Source organism: Rattus rattus, chromosome 2 (assembly GCF_011064425.1).
Source record: "Rattus rattus isolate New Zealand chromosome 2, Rrattus_CSIRO_v1, whole genome shotgun sequence".
NCBI lineage: Eukaryota > Metazoa > Chordata > Mammalia > Rodentia > Muridae > Rattus > Rattus rattus.
This window is the reverse complement of record NC_046155.1, coordinates 41,815,392-41,840,153: the sequence shown is the minus strand read 5'-3', so window position 1 is coordinate 41,840,153 and position 24,762 is coordinate 41,815,392. Positions and strand designations below refer to the sequence as shown.

Here is a 24,762-nt window from a genome sequence, read left to right as displayed (position 1 = left end):
TGACAGCCATAGGCACATGGCACATAATGCATCACACACGCACGTGTGCACACACACATGCATGCATGCACCACACATATGCATGCACAAACATTACACACATTATACACACATACCATACACACACCACATGCATACCATACACCACACACACACACGAACACACGCACACATGCATAAATGCACACATGCATGCATACACATCACATTATTCACACATACCATACACACATACCACATACACACACATATACACACATACACCACAAACACACACACATGCCTGCATGCACTACACACATGCATGCATGTACCACACACATGCATACATACACATACACATGCATACATACACATACCCGTGCATGCACAAACATTACACACATTATACACACATACCATACACACACCACATGCATACCATACACCACACACACACATGAACACACGCACACATGCATATATGCACACACGCATATATGCATACATGCATGCATACACATTACATTATTCACACATACCATAACACATACCACATACACACACATATACACACATATACCACAAACACACACATGCATGTATGCACCACATACACATGCATGCACACACATTACACACATACCATACACACACCACACGCATACCATACACACCACACACACACACACACACATACACATACACACACACAGAGGCAAATTACTTCTATATATACAATTAAATTTAAAAAAGAGAACCCAAGGCAGAAGTTTCTCCAACCTGTAATAAAAATTTCTTAACTTTAATGTTTAAAAAAAGACTGAAAGTCCCCCAGGCCAGTCCCTACCCACATTTGGGTTCTGCTCTGTAAACTCCTATGCCTGGGTGATGCTGGGTGCTGGAAAGTCTCTGGTTTGGGTGGCTCCTGGAATGTTGGTAAGATCATCTTTCCATGAGCTTTTCCTAGCACGTGTCGTGAATGTGCCACGCCCGTGTGAAGGAAACGGCAGTGACCAAGCAATGTCCCCTGCCTTAAAGAAATGGAGACAAAATGCGCATATAATTAGCCATGGGGTGACAGGGACTTTGACAGAGAGTGTGCCCGTGGTCGCTGCTGGGTGGGGCTTGCTGATAAGCACCTGAGCAGAGACACAGTGAGAGAGCAGGCCATGGATCTGGACAAAGAAATCTCCAGAAAGCGGCCAGCTGATGTCAGCTGAGCCTCTGTTGTGTCACTGGCCCTTTGGAGAAGCCGACGTGCTGTGAGGAAGCTCGGAATCAAAGCCAACTTTAAATGTGTGAAGGAGATGTCCACTTAAAGCGACAGTCACAAAGTAGACTGACAAGCAAATATAAAAGTTAAAGGACTAATTTACCCACCTTGTGCTTAGTGGATTGTCACACAGCTGTTACTTCAGTGTCTGTCTTTAAAGTTTCCTCATTTTCTTCTGAGGTGATGGGAGGCAGTTATAGAACAGGGTGATTCAGAGCCTGGGGGTCACAGAGGTGTGGCTTTGAAATACAGATCTGCCTTCTAAAGTGGCGTGGGTACAAATTATGTTAACTCCCTGAACTGTGTGGCTCTCTAGAGGTGTGGTGTGTAGTAGTAGCTTTGGAGTGCCCTTCTGATGAAGGAAATATAGGGGGATGGGTGGGGACGGGTTACGATATGGTGGACTTGGTGTGGTATTGTGCATCTTGGTCTATCACTGGGTCTCTCTCTGGACAAGAGGGTTATTTATAACCTCTGTTAAAAAAGATAGGAACCCAGGCTGGAGAGATGGCTCAGTGGTTAAGAGCACTGACTGCTCTTCCAGAGGTCCTGAGTTCAATTCCCAGCAACCACATGGTGGCTCACAACCATTTGTAAGGGGATGCGATGCCCTCTTCTGGTGTGTCTGAGGACAGCTAAAGTGTACTTAGATATAATACATAAATGAATCTTTAAAAAAACAAAAAAGATAGGAACCAAGTCTGTACACCTCGGGACCAACCACAAACACACCTAGCTGGTCCCACAAACAGAACTGGGAAGGTCAAGAGTAGAAACACTGATTCCTAAAATGTCTGTGCTTTGTGTGTTCTGCAGAAACACGGGCTGAAACTTCATCTGAGAAATCCCTACTCCTTCACCCCCATGCTGGAGGAGGGCACGCTGAGCAGGCCGCCCAGGTCCCTCCTGCTGGGCACAGACGTGGCTGAAAACCAGAAGCAAATTTCTCAGTTCTCCCGGAAGGATGCTCAGGTAGGGAAGGCGAGCGGGGACTGTAATCCTCCCTCAAAACCCCAGAGCAAGCCCTTGAGATGAAGTGGATGCCAAGGCTGTCACTGAACAGACTGCTTTCCCTGGACAGCTCGGCCCATGCTCGCCTTTGACCGTAGGCCCTCTGACCAGGATTGGTGTGTTCAGTGGTTAAGAGCAGTGGACACTGGGACTCCCGGAGCTGCATGTGTCCCTCTGAGGCTGCTGACCAGGTGGTCTCGGCATGCTGGGTTTCATAACGGCCTCTCTGGAATGCGTTACCCCTCTGCTTTTGCTCAGAACCCCACGTGTTACCCATCCCAAAGCCCATGAAAGACCACAAGAAGGACTAAGGACAGGAAAATGTTCTTTCTGTCTGACATCAATCCATGACAACCAAAGCAAGAAAGCGTCCGTGGTGGTGCAAATCTGCCTCCCGGAACACACACCAGATGGGGAACGCCTGCTGCTTCCTGCAGCTCTAGAGCAGGGACACGTTTGCTGACATTGTCCAGATGAGTCAGCGGGTGATGTAATGGGCCTGCTATGGCGGCGTTCTGCACTTGAGGAATTATTCTAGAATGGCCGTTCTTGTACCAGCCCAGATGCCTATCTCAGTGGAGACTTATTAAAAAACCTAGGTTGTACACTCAATGCCCTTGCCTTCTGGTGTGCTAATCTAGCACTGGGCAAAGCCTGGACGGCCACAGGCATGCAGCACTCACCCGTTTACACAGAGCATCCTGAGCCTGGCTGTGTTAGCTGCTGTGACAGAGGATAAACTAGAAGTAGCTTAAAGGAAGAAGGACTCGTCCGGCTTGTTGTTTAAGAGGGCAGGAAGGCATGACGGGAGCAGCTCGGCTGTGGCAGCAGGCAAGTCAGGTGCTGGCTATTTCTCCTCAGCTGTCAGGAACAGAGAGCTCTGGAAGCAGAGGCAGCCTGTGTCCCCCAGAGCCTGCCTGTAAGACCTACATCCTGCCCAACAGCCCCATGTCTCAGAGCTTCTTCAGCCCCAGACAGCATCACTTCATCCCAAACCGTTCCAATGCCTGTGTCTGTGGGATGCTCCAATGACGACCGAAGCTCTGATTGATGATTGGAACTGTCCTCTCACCCCCAACACCCTCAGCGTCATGAGCATCTGGTGTAGTGTGCTGAGGACACCAGTGTCTGTGGCCCTACTTGCTAGTGACCACACAGTGGGAGGGGTGGGCCCATTTCCCAAAGGACCCCAAGACCTCAGTCTATGCTTTTGTGCTTGAAAGCTGTCATTTTGCAAGCCTGGCCTAGGCAAAAACTATATTATTAGTGCTAATAAAAGTTTAAAAGGTCTCTACTACAGAACTGTATGTAACACCACAATTTCCTGTGTTTACCCATATAAATCGATGAGCCGAAATTCAACGTCCCGGGGTAAGAATCAATAGGAACTTCTGCTGGTAGTAACTTCCATCAGTGTCCCTATCCCCCAGCCTGTGTGAGGAGGGCAGAGTCTGGAACTGTCTGTGGACAGTTCTGCTGTGGGGGCTACTGGGTAAGAAGACACAGCCTTCTGTGGCTACACGGGATGAGGCAAACGTGTCAGTCACTCAAAGAGAGCGGCCAGCATGCTGGGAGGAGATCTGCCTTCCACCAGTCACTAACAGGACATAGAATTTCTGAACGTTTTTTATCACAGAGCCTGTACCCTCAGACATGTGACTGTTTTCAGTGGCTAGTATTGGCCGATGCTGACCCTTGGCCTTGGTGGCTGTCCTCTTGCCCAAGCTGCTCTGCCCCTCATGTATGACACAGGAACCTGGAGATGAGACCTGAGCAGAGCCAAGCTGAGCTGCAGCTGGGGGTGTGGCCCAAGTTGCCACCAGGGCTGCACTACAGGGGATGGCAACCATATGGGAGTGTGGCCCAGCGGACCAGGCAGGAGAACAGTATCCTATGGGATTCCGGGCTGTAGAATGCTAACGTGTAAGCTCTGTTACAGGCCTTTCCCAGATACGAGGAGTTCATGAAGCGCTTGGTGCTAGCCATTGACCCCCTGCTGGACGCAGCTCCAGTGGACATAGCCGCCCTCCAGCATGGCTCCCTACTGCAGAGGCTCAGGGTACTGTCCACCCTGAGGCCCCTGCTGAAGGCAGGTACGTAAGTCTAAAGTACACGGATCAGGGTGTGGGGAGTGACCTTCTGGATTTCTAGACCTAAGCTCCAGCTCCAAGGGAGCCACTATGTGTAGTCAGCTAATAGGCCATGGCCCACAGAGGCTGCCAGGTACTCCCGGAGTTTCAGCCTATGCTACCCTAAAAACAGAGCCCAAGACAAAGGGTTGGGATTACTTAAAAGGGTGACCCCAAGGCACCCAAAAGGGGGAATTTAATCCTCCAGGAGGAAACTTCAGATCCATTTAGTTATCATGAGTCTCGGCAATCAAATACCATGACGGAGTGACTTAAGGAGGGAAGTGTTTATTTTAACATAAAGTTTCAGAGTGTTAGAGTCCATAGTGGCAAAGACACTGTGGCAGCAGGTAGCTGGAGCCGGAAGCTCGCTGGCCAGAGCCCATGCACATGCAGGGACTAGAGGCTGTAAACTGAAGGGAAGCAGGGCCTATACACTCATTCCTACAGCCCACTCGCAGTGACTTCCTCCAGCAAGGCTCTACCTCCCAAAGGCTCCCCAAGCACCACCCACCACCACCACCAAACAGCGCCAACAACTGGGGACCAAGTGTTCAGACACATGGGCCTGACAGGGGCACATACCTTATTCAAACCGCTGCCCCGAGGGAATACCAGTACCTGGGTGTGTGTTGGCACGGGCCATGGGTTGGTGGGAGACGAGACACTGGCCCTGATGAGACTCTCTGAGGCATGTACTCACCTCACAGGAGGTATGTCGGTCCTTACGGATCACTTCTAAGAGAAGGAAGGGGCCCTGTTCCCGACTGGTTGTCTCCTGAGGCAGTGACCTCTGGGCATGCATCTTTAGACGAAATGATGTGGTGCCAGAGAAGCCCAGGGAAGGAAGGCCGCCTCCTACTGAAACCTTCACTTGAGGCTCTTGGAATTTCAATACGTGAAGCAGATCAAAGCCTGCGTGAAGCGCCTTGCCACAGCCCCAGCTAGGTCACGATATAAGAGCCAGGAAGATGTGAAGAGTTTCCTCCACATGAGGAAGAATACTAAATGTAGACACCCCCCCCCCAAATTAAAAGGTCTGTGATCCATTAGTGAGGTCTTCCGAGGGTCTAAGATAGAAGCCCGATCAAATATGCTGTTGTTTTCTATAACCCTTTGGGTACACAGACAAATTCCCATATCCTAGGAAAATACTGAATCAGTTAGCTACGGTCCCAAGAAAAAGAAACCCCACACAACTCCTTCGGCGTCTAAAAACCAGCAGTTCCTTCCAAGGTCCCTTGTAGTTCAGCTGATGCCGGCAGGATCAGCAGGTCCAGTCCAGCCTCGTGCACGTGTGCTTGTGGCTGAGGAAAACCAGCATGGTGCTTCTCTGTTCTCAGTGTCTCGTCCTGTGTGTGCTACACTGGCATGTTCTCCTCGCATCAGTGGAGATGCTCAGGGGGCAAGTCCCTCTGCTCGGGCCAGTTACGAGTCTCCATTCGTGACCCGTTTATAAATATTCCACTGGCTAGTGAGCCGCGTGAATAAGCCCAGAGTCAAGGTCAGAGCAGGTCCGCCGGCTATGCGGGGTGTTTATCAAATCTGGAAATGGAGACAGCAAGTCAGCTCTGTCACCAAAAGCAGGCACTCCTTTCAGATTTCCAGTCCCGGGAGCCTCGTGCAATAACAATATTGATTATTATAAATTCAGTTAATATTTATTAGGCAAGTACCATTGGTAACTGCAAAGGTATGCAGAGGGCCACAGTGGCCAAAACCCATGATCCCCGTCCCTGCGCTAAAATATATCTCATGCCCTCAAGATTACACATCTTTTCCGTTACAATTTATCCTTACAGTAGCATGTGAAATGTGTCCCCCATCTTACAAAGAAACAGAGCTGAGTGGATTTAAAAGGGGGCCCAGGGCCTTGTAAGCACACACTGCCCTTCAATGTCACGCTGTAGCCACCACGTCTAGGCCTCTTCCTGTTCTTTCTTTCCTAGGGATGGAGCGGAGTCTGCACAAAGCCTGTCTCACCTGATGTTTGCACTTCTCTTTCAGGGCGCACCCTGGGAGCCCAGCTCCCCCAGTACTACGAGGTCCTCACAGCCCCCATTTCCAAGGTGAGTGTGGCCAGATGATGGCCCAGGGGAGCTTTCCTGCCACCCAGGCCCTTGAGCTTTCCTCGGGCTTTGCTCTTCAGGTGCTGGACCAATGGTTTGAGTCTGAGCCTCTGAAGGCAACTCTGGCCACAGACGCTGTGATTGGAGCAATGTCGAGTCCTCACACTCCGGGGAGTGGGTGAGTAGGCCCGGGGCAGCTGCTGAAGGAGAGCACACTTCCTGAGGAGAGGAAGCCGTTCTCTGAGCTTATCTAGCACTCAGGCATGAAGATCAGCATGGCATGCATGTTGAATGAGCTCACCCAGAGTCACATCTGAAAGCCGGAGTTCAGAGAAGTGCCCCGCCCAGAGTCGCGTGGCTAAGAGGCAGAGCTGACTTCTAGCACATGCTGTCTAAACCCCAGAATTCCTTCTTAGCTGTTCCTCTCCATGTGTCTTCAGACAAAGCCTCTTCCTGCTGTCAGTAGCTTCTGCCCTTCTGCTCCCCGCCCCCCACACTCCTCCCACTCTCCTTCCACACTCCTGCAAAGCCCCTGTCTCTCCTCTGCCCGCATACACACAGCTTCCTGCCAGGGCTGAGTACTTCCCTCCTCTGTGAGGACCTGTGTGCCTAGAGCCCACTAGGAGAGAAGCAGTCAGACAGTGAGGGCTGTGGTTCTGTTGTGAATTCCTTGGCCTCTTGCAAGAGCAGGAATGGAAGGGTGTGTGTGTGTGCATGTGTATTCATGTGTGTATGTGCATGTGTGTATACATGTGTATATGTGCATTGTGTACGTGTGTTTGTTCATGTGTGTGTGCACGTGTGTACGTGTGTATATGCATGTGTATGTACATGAGTACACGAGCATGTGTGTGCATGTGTGTACATGTGCATGTATGTGTGTATGTTCATATGTGTGCATGTGTGTGCATATGCATATGTTATGTACATATGTATATGTGCATGTGTGGTATGTGTGTATGTGTGTATTTGTTCATGTGTGTATGTGCATGTGTGTACATGTATATGTGCCTGTGTGCATGCATGTGTATATGCATATGTGTATGTACATGTGTACATGTACATGTGTGTGTGTCTGTGTCTGTGTGTCTGTGTCTGTGTGTCTGTGTCTGTGTGTGTGTCTGTGTGTGTGTGTGTGTGTGTGTGTGTGTGTGTGTGTGTGTGTGTGCATGGACATGTAGAGATGGAAGAGACCACCAAGAGTGTTTCTAAGGTGTAACTGGAGCTGTCAGTGTGGCTTATCTCTCAGGATGAAAGCACCCCTAGGAAGTGGCTTTTCAACAGAGGTCAAGCCAATCCCGAAGTCCCCAGGGCCATGGAGAAGAAGTGACGACAGCGTTTGCTGCACTCTGCCAAGCTCTTGACCTGCCAGCTGACGTGGGGCCTCCCGTCCTTTCCTTTTGGGTCTCAGGGAAGCTGGCTTGTAAAACACACGTTAGAGAAGCCCATTGCTTCACTTAGCAACTGTTGATAAGCACCTACCAGTGCTGGATGCTGGAGACACATTAGTCCAGGGACCAGAAACCCCCACAGGGCAGAGACCTGAAGCCATCAGACTATCGGAAAGGGTTCTGTTAGTGGGCCAACGGGAAGCTGCCCTGCTGTAACAGACCTGCAGCAGGACGTGTTTGATCTGAAACAGGAGAGAAGGGGTTTGCTGAAAAAAGATGAGGAAGGAAGAGGTTCCAGGCTGTTAGCCCAGCAGGTGCAGAGGCTGGAGTGACATGGACAAGCAAGCCATTCCAGCAACCAAAGGGACTCAGCTGAGCAGGGCTGTGCAGTGTGAGGGGAGTAGCAGGGGTGTGCAGTGTGAGGGGAAGATTGGGCTGACAGCAGGCAGGAGCCATTAGCCTTCCCTCTCAGGCAATACTGTGCAGCAAAGGCTCTGAAAGGAAGGAGGAGACTAGGGCTCCAGGCTCCACCAAGGTGACCTCCAGGACAAGTGCTAGGGAGAGCCGGTGACCCTGGTCTGTGCTTTGTGAGGGAGAGAAGAGAGAAGCAGCTAGTCAGGGCAGGTGAGCATCTGCAGAGGTGACGTGGAGTCAAGGTTGATGCCAGGGTTTCTGGTGGAGCATTGAAAGTGACCTTCATTTGGGTGGGGACACTGAAAATGGCCAGCTCCGAGAATGGGGACGGTTCTGGGGTCACCAGAAATGCACACATATAGAGACGCCTATAGGAGCGAGACACAGGCTGGCGCTTGCCATGCTTGAGGCACACGGAGGCTGGAGTCCTATGTCACATAGACGCACAGGGAGAGAATGCGGCATGGGAAGGCGGGGCACTGAGCTCACACAAAGGCTCAGGGGAAGGGCTGGATTGGGGAGGGGTTGAAGGTCCAGAACAGAGGGGCTATTTGCTTCTGAAACTGAGCTAGGACATTGCCTCAGCCCTCGGTGCTCTGTGCCCTGCCCTCAGGTACGTGCTGCTACATCATGTGATGGGCAGCCTGGAGGGGATGCAGGGCGCCTGGAGCTACGTCCAGGGTGGCATGGGTGCCCTCTCAGAGGCCATTGCAAGCTCGGCTACTGCACATGGAGCAAGTATCTTCACAGAGAAGGTGTGAGCCCCTCTCCCCAACCCCGACTGTTAGGCTGGATGCAGGGTGGAGGGTGGGACAGCCTCAGATTCGGACAGACCCTTGAATTACTGATGAACCAAGTGAAGCCCAGAATCCAGGCTCTCGTTTCTGAAGCTGGTCAACCTTTCAAGTTCACCAGTCACAAAACCACGCGTGGGGCTGTGCTCCCTGGTGGGCGGGTTGCACCAACGCACCCCGAGGAGCCCCTGGCTTGGAGGATGGGTTGGGGATAAAGAAGTATGGGTGCCTAGGAACCGCACCCACTATTCTCAACCTGGGCTTCCTTCTGGGGGACTTCGGGGATCTCGTGCTGGGGCTCCAGACTGTGGCTAAGGTGCAAGTGAACAGCGAAGGCCGTGTCCAAGGGGTCGCGCTGCAGGGCGGCGAGGAGGTCAGGAGCAGAGTCGTCTTGTCCTGTGCGTCGCCACAGGTCACCTTCTTAGAGCTGACACCACAGGTGAGGCAGGTCAGGGGAGAGATAAAATGTCTGCCGCACAGGCCTTGGAGTGTGGTGTGGGGAGCTCGGATTACATCAGGCAGGATGGAGAACTAAGGCTTATCTGAGAAAGTCTGCAGCTTGTGAACAGTAGAGAAGCCTCATGGGTTATGGGACGGTCCACAAAGGTGAGGGGACCGAGAACACACAGCTGGCAATAGACTAAGCCAGTGCCAGGGCCCAGGTCTGGCTTATAATTCTTGCCACTTTTCTTCTACCGGGATTTGGATTTCTCCCCTTGCCAATTTGGATTCTACCATTGGTCAGTGATCTACTGCAATATTAATGCTGGGAATGGAGGCCTGGGAGGGTTTTTTTTTTTTTTTTTTGTTTCGTTTTGTTTTGTTTTTAGCACAGTAATAAAACTTCTGGGCAGATAAGACCTTCTCTCACAGGCAGAGAAATCTGTTGCTCTTGGCTGGTTTAGTTGCTGGGGCGAATGTGTCACCTGCAATGGTTGTGGCTCTGCTGGTCTTGACTGGACTCAGTCGTTTGGGATCTGGCTGGCTGCGGCTGGTCCAGGACAGACTCTGAGGAAAGACTCATGTGTCCCTCAGCCTCTGGTGCAAGGGCTCCAACATGTCCTCAGGCCTGGCAGAGAGCAACAGCCGGCAAATTCAGCACGCTCCCTTGTTAGACCTGGGCCCGTCTTACTTGCTGACATTGGCTAAATCCAGTCTCCCAGCCAGTCCAGGGTCACTGGGTGGGGGTCGGGTGGGGGTAGGGGAGGACTGTGGAGAAACATGGGAAGGGTCTTACATCCGGGAAGGGCTCAGGGCTTCGGAACATTGCAATTGGCCATGCCTCCCCTGTCCCGGAAAGATAAGATAATGCATCTCTGAGCTGGCGTTCTTACCCATATGTAGGCCTGCTCTTGGGGGCAAAGCACCACTTACTGTCTCTGAATATTTCCACTAACGACATCCAGCAGCTCCCAGTGCACATTGTGAAGCAATTCTGAAGCAGCGAGAGCCATGGCCAGCCAAAGTGAAATGCATAAAAATGTCTATCCCTGTCCCAAGCAGGACACGGAGAGAGCTACTCCCAGCCAGGACAGTGGGTCAAATGCAGAGGAAGGCATTGCTCGGTCTAAATTGGGAGGGCTCTGGGAAGCTCTCGCAGAGGAAGTATGGGGCTGGCTCTGAAGGAAGAAGAGGATGCCTTCAGACAGAGGTTGAAGGGCTGGTCTGAACTGCTTGGCTACCGCAGGCCTTTCATGGAAGTCTCTCCCTCCAGGAGTGGCTTCCTGGGGCCTTTGTGAAGAGAATCTCCCAGCTGGACACCCAGTCTCCCGTTACCAAGATCAATGGTAAGAGCTGTCAGACCGCATCTGCCTTTGGACACATGGGAGTCTCCAAATCAGGGGACCCCAGCCATATGTCCTCTCCTGCCCTGGCCCCAGCTTGTCCCCAGCATGTCATACTTTGAGATGTGTGGCCCACTAGACAAGCATGTCCTGACACTCAAGGGAGGACCCTGAGAGGCTGCGGACCTCACCTCACCTCACCTCACCTCACCTCACCTGACCCGACCTGACCTTCTGGTTCCTCAGTGGCTGTGGACAGGCTGCCAAACTTCCAGGCGGCCCCCAATGCCCCCGGGGACCAGCCACAAGCCCACCATCAGTGTTCCATCCACCTGAACTGTGAAGACACCCTGCTCCTCCACCAGGCCTTTGAAGATGCCAAGGGCGGCCTGCCTTCCCAAAGGTAGGTGTGGCCTGGCCCTGTGTGCTCTGAACTCCTCGTACCTGACACTAAACCTTCAATGTCCCACAATCAATCTGCTTGTGTCTCTCCATGTTTCAAAAGCACGATACATATCTCAGACAAGAAATCTGGACATCAGAGCAGTGGAGATGAACAGGGGGTATCTTAGTTCGACTTTCGTTGCTGCAAAGGGACAACACAGCCACTCTGATAAAGGACAACATTTAATTGGGGCTGGCTTATAGTTTGAGAGGTTCAGTCCATTATCATGGCGGGAAGCATGCAGTGTGTGGGCAGACTTGGTACCGGAGGAGCAGAGAGTTCTACATCTTGATCCAAAAGCAGCCAGGAGACTGTGTTCTGCAGGCAGCCAGAGGGCAGTGTGAGGGTGGGGAGGTGCTTCAGCACTGGGCAGAGTTTGAGCACTAGGAATTCTCAGAGTCCACCTACAACAAGGCCACCCCGTTCCAACAAGGCCACACCTCCTAATAATGCCACTTCTGTGGGTCAAGCACAGTGAACACATGAGTCTATGGGGGCCAAACCTGCTCAAGCCACCTCGAGGGGACATATTGAGAGTGTCCCAGGTTAGTGGGGACAGTCCTGAGAAGGATAGCACTCAAAATGAGGAGAAGAGGAAATACCTCCTGGGCAGGAGAAGGGTTCTCGGATTCAGGGACAACCTCACATCCTCTGGTAGACCGCCGGTCGTCTCTAGATGCCTTAAATTCACACACGTGAATGCTAGGTAAATGGCTGCCACGGGACATTGTTTTTAGGACGATGCCAAGGGGAGGTCAGCATGTTCACTGAATATAGTTTTTGTTCTTTATAATAGTTTCAATCTGTAGTTGGAGAATGCACAGAGCCCCAGGCATAGAGGGCCAAGTGTATCTAGAGAGCTGAGGGTCTTGTGCAGCAGGGGGGAAAGGTGTTGGCTACAGGCAAAGGTGGTAGGCTAGGCATGGGGCGCTGCACTATGCTGCCCGAATAGGTCTAGACGCTCTGCTTTGCCCGTTCACTCCAGACAGGATTCCTGGGCCAGTAGGAGAGGGGCAGGCATGGTTGGACCCTGACCACTCGAGAACCTGGTGACTCAGGGATGACCGCTCCATGGTTCTCACTATCTGGCATTTGAGCTGGGGGGCCCAGATTAAAATACAGGTCTGTGAGGAAGGGAGACAAGATGGGGCCGCACCTCTGAGCCAGTGAGAAAAGACCAGAACCCTGGGTCCTGGGCTCCCTGTCTCAAGCAATGCCACAGAGGTGGTCTGGACTATGCTAACCACTGTGGCTTCACAGTGATAATGAGACCAGGTCTCTGAGGGCCTTTGTTTCTCTCGTGGAGATAAATTTACCTCAGGAGTTCTTCTCCTCAGTCATGACCTTCTCTGCTCCCCCAACATCACAGACCTATGATTGAGCTCTGCGTCCCTTCATCGCTGGACCCCACCCTGGCTCCACCAGGCTGCCATGTCGTCTCCCTCTTCACTCAGTATACACCCTACACCCTGGCAGGAGGCAAGGTCTGGGACGAGCAAGAGAAAAACACCTACGCAGACAAAGGTAAAGAACGTAGGGCAGGTTGCTCTGCAGGGGGACACCCACCATGGGATCCACTGGGCACAGTCCCTGCTCCTCACAGCCTCATCCCAGCTAAGCACTGCAGGGGGGCGGTTTCCAAGAAGAGATATGTCCAAGGAAACCTCATGTCCGCACGGCAAATGTTGGCTGGGATCAGACACTAGGTTAAGACAGGGAAAGGGACAGGGCCCCGGGCTAGAGAGATGGCTCAGTGGGTAAAGGCGCATGTGGTGCAAGCAGGATGGCCTGAGTTTGCTAGTGTAACACAGGGTGGAGGGAGAAAACCAACCCCTAAAGTTGTCTGACCTCTACACTGGACCATACACATGCACACGCAAACATATGCACACACATTCACACACAGATACAAACTCACACACAGAGATACATACACATACACACACTCATATACATATACACACACTCACACACATACACACACAGATACAAACTCACACACACATTCACACACAGAGATACATACACATACACACACTCATACACATACACACACTCACACACATACACACACAGATACACAATCATACATACACTCATGCATACACTCATACACACATTCACACACAGATACAAACTCACACATAGATACACATTCACACACAGATATACACTCACACACAGATACACACACTCATACACACACAAACTCACACAGATACATACACATGCTCACACTCGCACAATCACGCATACAATCACACACTCATACACACAAACTCACATGCTCACACACAGATACACATACATACATTCACACACATACACACATACACACATACTCACACACTCACATTCAGACACACACATACACACACGTTCTCACACACATGCACACATACTCACATACTCACACTCACACACATGCTCACACACAGGCACGCACACACACACACATGCACATGCACACACACATGCACACACACGCACACTCACACATACACACACGCACATGCACACTCATACACACGCACACTAGCACATAGCATTTTTTATAAATCTGGAGAGTCCACTCTTGCCCTCCAGTTTCTCACAGTGCACTCTGGGAGACATACAAGGGAGGAGATCACCACAGTACACAGTACTTTATGGACCAAAAGGAGGAAGCTATGAGCCAGAAACAGGAGAGCACTTAAGGGAGGAGGCGTTGAACTGGGTTTTCAACAATGAATGGAGGTAGGCCTGAATGCAAGGAATATTCCAAGCAAAAGAAACAGCGTGGGCAAAGCATGGAGAAGAAAACTACGTCACATATTCCCAAGCAGACAGGTAGCACCGTCAGGGTAGGGAATGAGGGTGTGAGGCTGCCCTGGCTACAGGCCTTTTAATAAAGCATTTATTGTTGACTTACGGACCACTTTTCATTTTGTTTTTACTTGCTGGTACATAATTTGCATGGGATAGAATAAACTCATGTAATTCAATAGATTTTAGTAAACTTAAGAGTTGTACGGCTTTATCGTCCCCCTCTTCCCGATGCTTTTCCTGGGCTCCAGTGTTTGACTGCATCGAGGCCTACGCCCCCGGCTTCAAGAGATCTGTGCTGGGCAGAGATATCCTCACCCCACAGGACCTAGAGAGGATCTTCGGGCTTCCTGGAGGGGTGAGTGCAGGCCTGGGGGCCTCATCCCACTGTCTTCTACCTGCCTCTCTGCCTGGCCCCTTCGGGCCTTACCCAGCCTTCATTAGGAAGTGGTGGAGCCCCCAGCTGAGTAGGACCAGAAGAGAGGACACAGATGCCAGGGTGCCACTCAAGGTCACTAGACCTGAAGCACGGTAGAAAGAGAAAGCCTGCCTCACCTTTCCTACCTGCCTTTTCTAAAGAGAGCCCTCTCTAAGGAAGCAGGACCTTGTAGAGAGCTTTGGATTACCAGGTAAAGGAAACTGGAGGCCAAAAGCTAGAAGGCTGCCTAGAAGCCTGCCTGGAGCCCGGGAGCACGGGAGCCTGGGGGTAATGCGTCTGGAGCCCTGTGAGGACTCAGGGAACCCATGTGGAGTCTGGAGCTCAAACTGAGGCAGTTCCAACCCTGCAGCTGCCGGCCACAGGCGCTACTGATCCTAAAGAGGCCATAGTGAGCTGAGTGGTCTATGATGCACATCAGTGGGGAACCCAGCAGGGACGTAAATGCCGCCATCGTGTTAAACCATGACATTGACTATGTGCCAAAACAATCAGATTTGGAATGTATTAGACCAACTAAAATACACTATTGACATAAATGTCACTAATTGGCCGTTTACTTCTTAAATGCGGCTCCTAGCAAATCTAAAATTGCATGCATGGCTCTGGTCATTTTTGTTTCAAACAGCACCGATCCAGACAGAAGGCAAAAAGCCAGGCAGTGGGAGGGGCTTCAGAGACTGAACGGATGGTCAGTCTGAGGCAGGGAGGGGTCGGAAGTGTTGGTGACAGAATGACCTGGAGGGCGGACATGACATGAAGGTTGAACCCCAGAGGCTAAGGACAGGATGGCAGCATCGTCAGGAAGGCAGGATGGCTTGGGGAAGAAGTTGTCCACATGGGGACCAGATGAGGGGGCGATCAAAGGAACAGCCTATGGTGACATCTAATGGATTCCGGTCTCCTTGTTCAGGACACCTTGCCTTCCTGGGCCAGTCTGACCTGGGCCAGTGAGCAGAGGCAATTCCCACTGTACCGTGTCTGCTCCTGACAGGGCAATATCTATGGGACAGGTGTGGGGGTGGGGACACTCAAGGCCAGACTAAGACAGTGGCTACCCAAAGCCCCAAGCCACAGCAGGAGCCCCTGCCAGCACAGCAAGACAGCCTGTCTTCCTAACAGACTGGGAGTTAGTGGTCCACAACGAACCCCCAGGCCCCCCCTTTTCTTTCCCACTCAATTTTCCTGAACTGTGTAGACATCACTACTCTTTTTTTCTGGAATACCTCTGGGAGTTTCACCCGGAGTCCGGGACATGTCTCTCTCCCCTCTCACCCTGAGTTAGAACCCAGGGAAACATCCAGGAAGCAGGAGGACCTGGATTAGAATGGGGAGAGGAAGAGCCAGCCATTGCGGCCAAACCCAGTGCACTCCTACACTAACGGCTGGAACCCTATAACCTTTCCCCCACAGCACTCCTACACTAACAGCTTGAACCTGGGAACCCTGCCTCCCTACAGCACTCCTGCACTAACGGCTGGAACCCTATAACCTTGCCCCCACAGCACTCCTGCACTTACGGCTGGAACCCTATAACCTTGCCCCCACAGCACTCCTGCACTAACAGCTGGAACCTGGGAACCCTGCCTCCCCACAGCACTCCTGCACTAACAGCTGGAACCCTATAACCTTGCCCCCACAGAACATATTCCACGGTGCCATGTCCCTGGACCAGCTCTACTTTGCCCGACCAGTGCCCCAACACTCTGACTACAGATGCCCCGTGCAGGGCCTGTACCTCTGTGGGAGTGGGGCCCATCCTGGTGAGTGACCTACTTCCTGTGTGGGCTGTAAGGGCTTGTGGGGTGAGTGTCTGTTCTAAGCTTGCCTACAGAGGAGGATGTGGGAAGCCATCACTGGGTTCCAAAGCCTCTGCACAGGGAAGCACACGGCAGTACCTCTGCCAGGCTGCCACCACCCTCCTCTCTTGGTAAACATTTCCTCCCGCCTAGGTGTCGGGACACATTCTGATGAAGGGTGGAGGTGGCTTCTCCAAAGGTGGGGGAGGCTCACAGTCCTTAATTTGTCACCCGTCTTCGAGACCAGAAAGGATCAGTAACGTTTCTTAACCTTGAAATTCCTCGCTGTACCAACTCCAAACCTGGGTGACATCACTGTGGTTGTCATCTCCTGGCGACGCCCTCTCTGGCAAGTGGGTGAGGCTCCCATAAAGAGCTGCCCACTCCTGATTCTTTTTTTTTTTTTTTTTTTTCTGGAGCTGGGGACCGAACCCAGGGCCTTGCACTTGCTAGGCAAGGGCTCTACCACTGAGCTAAATCCCCAACCCCCCCCTCCTGATTCTTACACTTTAGCTTTGCCTGCTAAACTGCCAGGTGCCTCCCCTCCACCCCACCCCCGTTGAGGCAGGGAGGTTGGCAGAGTGTGGGACAAGAGGCCAGTGCGGCTACATCCTGCCTACTCCCCCCAGCTGTGTGTGTGGGAGCTACAGGGAGCCTTGGCAGTTGTTCCAGATTGTGGCTGCTGTCCGTGAGTCCTGCCCTGTCCCTTTCTGGTGGGCTTCTGAACAGACCTTTGGTTCCAGGAGGAGGTGTCATGGGAGCGGCTGGACGGAATGCAGCCCACATAGTCTTTAGGGACCTCAAGAACATGTGATGCTGGACCAGCTCTGAGCCCAAGGAGAAAAGTTTTTCCTGCACTTTGAGCTGCCTAGCAGGCCATCTTCCCATGATGCCCTGCTTCCCATGATGCCACTGGAGACAACTGCACTAGCAAGGTGCCACTCTTTCTTAATCAGGGAATGGTTACATTTAACACAATCTCACCCATGCCCTCGGATTAGCTGGGTTTGTCTGGTTAAAAACAATGTTTTGTATAAAGACTGCTTGTATTGTTTTTCTATGTGTCTGTAGCTTGGCGGGAGCTTGGCCTACCAGCTGGACATTGCCCAACTAATGAATGGAAGAATTTGGACCAACTGTTCCCTTCTTGTCAGGGGTTTCCCACCACCAACTGTTTGGAGGCCTGGCCTGCCAACACCCAGTCAACTACCGTCAAATTCCTGTCACTATAAAACAAACTCGCAGTGACTCACAAGCTCTTTCTCTCTCAGACCCACGTGATGGGCCTGAGCAAAGGCTTGCATCTCAAGCCATCAAAACCTCTGGTCAGGAAACAGCAGTTGAGGAGGCTACAGAGTAGGTTCACCAGAAACTGCGGGAATCACTTTCCACCGTCTGCTTGCCAGGCGCTAAATCCGCCATGTCCGACACTGAGCCTTTCCGCATAAAAAGGCCTCATTCTGCACTGAGTTGGGCTGTCACTGTCAGAACGAAACACAGGACAGTTCCACGAGTAACGACTGTACTGGCAGCCTTTGCATGCTGGGCAAAGGCCACCATCCCAAGCTGTCCCCTCTGAAGGTCAGATAGAAGCTTCCTGGGGCTCTCGCACCTAGTTCCTTCTGCACAATCAGTGGTAACTTGACGACATTTCTGGTCAGTCTTCCATGCAATCAGGAGACATTTTAATATTCTTTATGTGATGTACATGTGTCTTCCTTTGAACTTACTTCATATCAAAAATTATTCAGTATTATAAGAGTTCTTTTGAAAACATTTTAATAGCTGTCTAATATTCCCTCATGCGAATAAACCATAATTTACTATGGAAGACTCGGTCCAGCCCTGGCCTTGATGACTAACACCAGCTGCTCAACGGCAATCCTTCTCCTGTGCGGAGGCCTGGCGCATGGGCACGGCTGCTGACCATGCTTTGCTAACAGAAGGAACCGGGGGTAGGGAGTGGAGGTAAGGAGGGGGCTGTTTTAAGACTGTGAGAAGAGCTTCTCACAGTTTGGAGACTCCCCACTGGATGTCTCACATCTTGGAAAGATACAGTTCTGGTCCAGGGGGACAGAGAACACCGAGGCTTCAATACTGCGGAGCCCCTCAGATCCTACAAGGCCCCAGCTCGTGCCAACCCACTGCGAATGGCGGGTTAGCCCTACCCAAAGTGATAACTCTGTGGATTGGCCATGAATCAGGCAAACAGGTCCCTTGCTGACTTCTTCACGTAAAACTCTTACCAGAATAAACAGGTCAGGGCTCCCCCGTTACCTGATTTACAGCTGCCCCCCACGCCCTCTCCTCCTCCAGGTCCCTGAGCAGGAGGGAAGCTTCCTCCCAGACGCAGATCTTTAAGAACCCCGAGCACACAGGAAGCTCACTGGTGAAGTCATTATGTCACACAGCGGCTGTGACAGTGAGCAGAGGTTCAGCAACATGTGAGGTTTATTGCTCCGGAAGAGATCTGGCTATCCTGGTGGGAGGAGGGCCAGCTGCGGCCAGAAGCAGTGTACCTTGTGAGTTGGTTGAACAGCTGATAGCCTGTGTCCTGGGACAGTGGGAATGTTCCGGTGGTGGAGGATGGGGCACAGCGGAGTGCAGGAAGGCATTTGAGCAGGGCCGGGGAGGGATGGGAAATTAAAAGAGAGACAAGAATACAGGTTAACAAACCTGGGAAAACTTTTAACCTCACCAGGAGTTAACCGTGATCCAAACCAAATGACCATATTTTATCTAGAAAGTTTAAAAACATTGCGATAGGAAATTAGCAGTGTGGATCTTCCCGGATTTTATTTGAATTCCGTTAGCTCTGTAACGCACGCTGTCAGATCAACAGTCCCACAGCCGGCTAGATATACCTTTGAATAGCAAGAGGATTGGAAGGTAAATTAAATGATATCGAGCAGAGGGCATTTGCTCAGGATGCAGCAATCTTCCAAAACAATACTTACAATAAAGTAATAAAGGAGGCTATCTTTCATTGTCCAGGGCCTGAGAGAAATGTGGGCGGCTCAAATGCTATTGTGTAACGGTGCCTTTCTCACAAAGGAGCTCTGAGGATGAGGGCTCACGTGGCTTCCAGGATATATCCACGAGGCCCTCTGGCACGAGGTTCACTTCTAGGTGGAGAGCCAACAGAAATGTTTCCGGCGCTCACCCCAGACACATGGGCAGGTACTCCTTTCGAGACATACACAAGACTAAAGTGTTTTCAGATTTCAGTTTTCTGGATTCAGGACCACTGATATAGACTGAGCAAGCATCCCTAGGTGGGATTCTGAACACCTGAACCTTGGTGATCATCAACCCTTCAAAAAGTTGGGGTTCCAAGCATTAGGGTTGTTAGATTTTCAGATTCAGGTACTCAGCCCCTGCTAGTATACAACACTGTTTATAGCACCTCCAGACTGGAAACTAAACTACCCGGACAGATGCCCATCAACTATAGCGTGGTAAATTGTGTATACTCGTGTGTGAAATACCCTTGAACAATGCAGAATGATCACTCTAGATCCAACACAGCAGGACTGTGGTGCATCTCAGAAGCCACATACAAATAATTCACGCTGCAGGATCCCACTTACGGGATGATTAAAATCAGACTAAAGAAAGCTGTCCTGTTAGGGTTTCATCCTCATTGGTTTCAGGGCCTTGGGGGCTGATGGAAACCCCCATCGTGCAGATAGTATTTGTAGTTCAGTCTGTGTTATGGTAACAAAGATATGTTCTGCTTCCTAAATACTGGTTGTGCGGCACACTTAGGACAGTGCAGCTTCTGTGTACGTGTTATACTCCCATGAGAAGGTTTAAAATGAACTTAGTACCTGAGACATAAGCGCCATCACTTATTACTGTCCTGGCTTCATAGTTCTCAGTCCCCAGAAAAGCCCTGGGTCTGAGTCTATGTGCAGAAGGAAAGAGGAAGAAGGAGACTTGATTGGCAGGCCCTCAGGGTCCTTTACCCATGATCCTTGCTTGGAGCCTGTCCTGTGTCATCGCCACCCCTTGAGTATGAATGCAACCTGAGGACTGCTCCTAAGTAACAGAGTATACCAAGGGTACCTGGATGTAAGTAATGAGGTCGTATAAGAGGACAGCACACATCTTACAGTACTGTCTTTGGACCCCTGGCTCTCTGTGAGGGAGAGGGGCTACACTGCAAAGGAGAAGGGAGAAGGCCCAGATGGCAAGTAGCTCTAATCAGGCTCAGGTGACAGAAGCTCTCAGTCCTGTGCCTCAGAGCACCTGACTCGGGCAGCATCAGGAATGTGGGCATCCCCAGCATGGCCTCCAGGTGGGAGTGCAGCCCGGCAAGTGCCTTGACTACAGGCTTGTGAGGATCTACACAGAGAGCTTCCACTGATCTGTACCTGTAAACAATGGAAGCTGCGTGAGAACAAAGGTGTGCTGTCTAACACCACCAAGTAGGTAGTAATCAGTTAAAGACAATAAACATTTACTGTAAGGGAGAAGACCCATGGCCACGAGCATGATGGGAGAAAAGTAAGTCTCATGACTGGAATTGAAATTGTACCTCAAAATTCCACAATTGCTCTATGATCTTAACTCTCTCTGGTGACTGGCCATCTGTCCTCGAGGAGGGTGAAGTCTGGAGTAAGTCACCACTGAGGGCATTGAGAGAGACCCCCTGAAGGTTCACCACCACTGGACCTATGGCAAGTCCTTTGCTCAGCCAACTCTCAGTTCCTTCTGTAACTAATGGACATGAGGACATTTTTGCCTCACACAGGCACACAGCGAGGAAAGTTTTCTTCATTCTTTATAAAATGGTAAGTTGGTGTGCTTATAAATGAACCAGACAGAGCGAGAAGCATATGGGAACATTCTGGGCCCACCTGGAGGTAAAGAATGGAATGAAAAGTAGTTGTTAGAAACAGAAAAGAAGTCCCCTCCATTGAAAGCATAGAGCCTCCCTCCATGAGAGAGGCTGCAACCTAACAGCCTCTACCCTGGGACCTCAGTAACACACACACACACACACACACACACACACACACACACACACACACACCTGTACAATAAACCACACCGACTCACGCAGATCAATACAACAGGACAGGAAAGAAGGAAGCAGGCTGGGCAACTTGCCAAAGGCAGAAGTCCGAGTGACTGCTGTGCTGTATTTCTGGTCCAATAAATCAATGTGCCTTGGAAGGGCTCCTCCAAATCTGTGGCTGTAATTGGAACTACCTTCCTCAGGGGCTGCGTGCTCCACTCAAGGTCAGGAGACAAGCTTTGGTTCTCCTGGTCCAGCACAGCACACCCACCCCAGAGCAAGGCTCTGCAGCTGCTGGAGACGGTGGCTCAGCTGGTGAGTCTGTCTGCAGGCTGTGAGAGGCCCTGAGAAATGGGATGAGGGCTGACCCTTGATGTCTCTCCTTGGATTTCCAAAGCATTCACCAAGCATTCTGTCTGGATGCCACCCCTAGAACTAGTAAGGGGACTGATTGCAACAGAGGTACCAGCCCTCCCGCCCCCAGAATCACATACTAGCAATGGTAGCTGCTGCTTTCTGAGCTCTGATTGTGTGTCAAGCAGTGCACCAACCAGACGTGACATTTGCATTACTTTACCTAAGTCCACAATAAACCAAGGTCCCTTAACAGTGAGTCAACTTTGTATAGCTGAGCATCAGCACAGCGACAGTAAATATTTTCCTGGTCATTGACCCAGTCAAGATAAACTAAGGATTTTTTTTCTGGTATTGAAAGTCATGTTCTAAGCAAAGAGATACACTCTGTCCCAACTAGAGACAACTGGCTGCATGGCCACCAAATCCCACAAGGCTTGACCACTTTCTGTGCAAGGTTGTCCACAGATATGAAGCAGTGGCTCATTGCCAGCACAGTCGTAATCTAGTGGCTGTGGACAAAGTGGACAGTAGCATAAGTGGACAAAAAGCCCATGTGGAAGGATCTTAGATGATTCCAATATGAAATGGACCAGTACGTGCACTCATAGGATAAGGAATGACCTAGGTTGGCTGCCATAAACTCACAGAGCCAGGAAATATTTTTCTTTCTCTTCTTATCCCAAGACATTGTCTCTCTATCTACCCCTGGCTGTCCTGGAACTTGCTCTCAGACCAGGCTGGCCTTGAACTCTCAGAGAGCTGCTTGCCTCTGCCTCCTGAATGCTGGAACTCAAGGTGCGTGCCACCACTTGTAGCTGGACCATTTCTCATAGCAGAGGACAGGAGTGTAAAAGACATGGAGGGCATTCAAACTCTGCTGGGAGCATGTGGTAAAAGCTGGGATCAAGCAGAGTATTCTCAGCATATCAGGGCACAGAAAGCAGGTTTGTAAAGAACAGTGTTAGGGGTTATGGCCAAGGAGGACGACCAAGCTCGTGAGAGACCAGGGGATGATGGGGAAGGAGGTAGGGGTGATGGGGTAGGAGTGGGGGTGATGGAGTAGGGGTGGGATGATGGGGTAGGAGTGGGATGATGGGAGGTGGGGTAATGGGGAGGGTGGGGTGATGGGGAGAGGGCTTCATTCATCAATCAGCAGTGTGGGAGCAGATTGGCACATGTTGGAGGATGTCTAGTCCTTGGCCGGTCTAAGTGACCCAATTCACACTGTTGGCAAAGGCCCAGAAGCTGAGTCCAGCATTTCCTACCCTGCCACTCAGAAACCTCAGGGAGTTATCCAGGATCAGAAGTGAGTCAGGAATGGGAACCGTCCCCAGGAGGCCAGAACAGAACATCGCCCATCATACCCACTTGTCTGCTTGACCAGGAGCTCGGTGCTCAACACCTTGCAAGTGATTCCCCCAAGAGTAACCCAGGCCTCTAGGGTAGGACTCCACTCGGTACTGCCAGTCCACCCGTGCTTCATCCACGGCCAGGACAGACAGAACCTGGGGGCCAGTCTCTACTCGAGAAGCCAGAGACGGGTTCATCTGCACACTGTAGAAAGGTTTTTACAATAACCCTCTTCAGTCCGTAATGAGAAAAGCCGTCTGCTGCACAGAGCAGCCTCCTAGTGTAAGTCACCCTGAGACTTCAGCCTCTGCCCCTTAACACAGGAAGCAGGAGCAATAATGGAGCAGCCGGGTGTGAATTATAGAAGCCCACTGGGGCGGGAAACTCGGTGAGTTATAATAGCAGAGTAAATTAATTTCACATAAGTGGGATTAGCAGTTAAGTTAATGGTGGTCCCAACGCTAACAGTGTCTGGAGTGCTGTGTCCCTGGCCAGGGGACAGAAAGTCCTCACTCTTGGCTGAGCAGGACTCAGGAAGATAACTTTGAGAGGGTAGAAACACTATCGAATTAGAATAAGCACCATAAATGAAGAGGAGGAGGGGGGAGGAGGAGGGGGAGGAGAGGAGGAAGAGGAAGGGGAGGAAGAGGAGGAGGAGGAGGAGGAGGGATGCGAGGGAAGTCACCTTCCACTGATGGTTCTGACACCTTTCATGGAGCCCAGCATTCTGCTCTAAGCCAAGCCTGGACAGTGACTTGGGATGACCCAGAACTTGGGGAAAATTGGGAGCAATGGATTCTAAGCATGGGTCTGTCAGGAGCTATTTCAAATGGAATTCGTGTTGGCTCTATTTCTTTTTTCTAATTGTCAACCTCTTGTTTGTTTGCGCTATTTAAGGCGCCCGTCCTTTTCTCAGTCTGAAATGACCTTTCTGCTTCACTGAGTACAATCCCAGGATTCTTGGGCCTGAGTTGAGGTGGGTGAGGTCACGGCAACTGGGCCTGGATTCCAGCTGAGCTCCTAACCTACAGAGCAGGGTTGGCCACATCCCATGCATTGCTCTTAGGACTGAGTTAATGCAGAAGCAAAAGTCTCCAGTTCAAGCACTGACACTTCCACAGCTGCAGGGACCTACATGAGCTGCAGGGACGCCCTCCATCCCTTGGTCCCTGTGGAGCCACAGAATCCTTAGTGATACACCTTTGAAACAGACTTTGATGGGGAGAGGTGCCTGCTCTTAGCCTGTTGTCTATAAGGACCTCCTGGGGTACCTCTCTGAGGCCCATTTTTATTTTTCCTCTCGACTTAAGAGTAGTGAGCTAAGTCAAGGTGGTCTTAGCAGCAGAGAACTCCAAGGTGTGTGTGTGTGTGTGTGTGTGTGTGTGTGTGTGTCTGTGTGTGTGTGTCTGTGTTTCTGTGTGTTTGTGTGTGTGTGTGTTGCACACAGGTGGGGGGGCGTGTCCTTACACAGGCACGTGGAGGACAGAGATATCCTTCTCTGTTAATCTCTATCTACCTTATTACTTTCACTAACCCCAAAGCTCACCTTTTGACAAAACTGGGATCTCCCAGCCTCTGCCCCAGGAGGCTGGGGTTGTAGGATTACCCGGCCATACCTGATTCTTTCAACAGTAGCTACTTAAATGAGGTCAAAGAATACCAGCATCCTACACACACACACACACACACACACACACACA

The 24,762-nt window shown here is 51.1% G+C and overlaps 1 protein-coding gene across 3 annotated transcripts in view; it reads left to right on the top strand.

Annotated features, from left to right (window-relative positions):
* Pyroxd2 (pyridine nucleotide-disulphide oxidoreductase domain 2) overlaps nucleotides 1-18,126 on the top strand; it is a 27,476-nt gene extending 9,350 nt beyond the window's left edge. The window contains exons 5-16 of one of the 3 annotated variants that reach the window (XR_004386820.1): nucleotides 2,072-2,227; nucleotides 4,206-4,359; nucleotides 6,403-6,464; nucleotides 6,545-6,642; nucleotides 8,883-9,024; nucleotides 9,368-9,502; nucleotides 10,778-10,850; nucleotides 11,094-11,250; nucleotides 12,662-12,816; nucleotides 14,349-14,455; nucleotides 16,084-16,296; nucleotides 17,404-18,126. Coding sequence is in view for 1 of the 3 variants with exons in the window: in XM_032891999.1 (XP_032747890.1) it covers nucleotides 2,072-2,227; nucleotides 4,206-4,359; nucleotides 6,403-6,464; nucleotides 6,545-6,642; nucleotides 8,883-9,024; nucleotides 9,368-9,502; nucleotides 10,778-10,850; nucleotides 11,094-11,250; nucleotides 12,662-12,816; nucleotides 14,349-14,455; nucleotides 16,176-16,296; nucleotides 17,076-17,146 (1,431 nt within the window). In the remaining 2 variants the exon portion in view is untranslated. The other 2 variants (XR_004386819.1, XM_032891999.1) reach the window with 2 other exon arrangements.
* The last annotated feature ends 6,636 nt before the right edge of the window (nucleotides 18,127-24,762 follow it).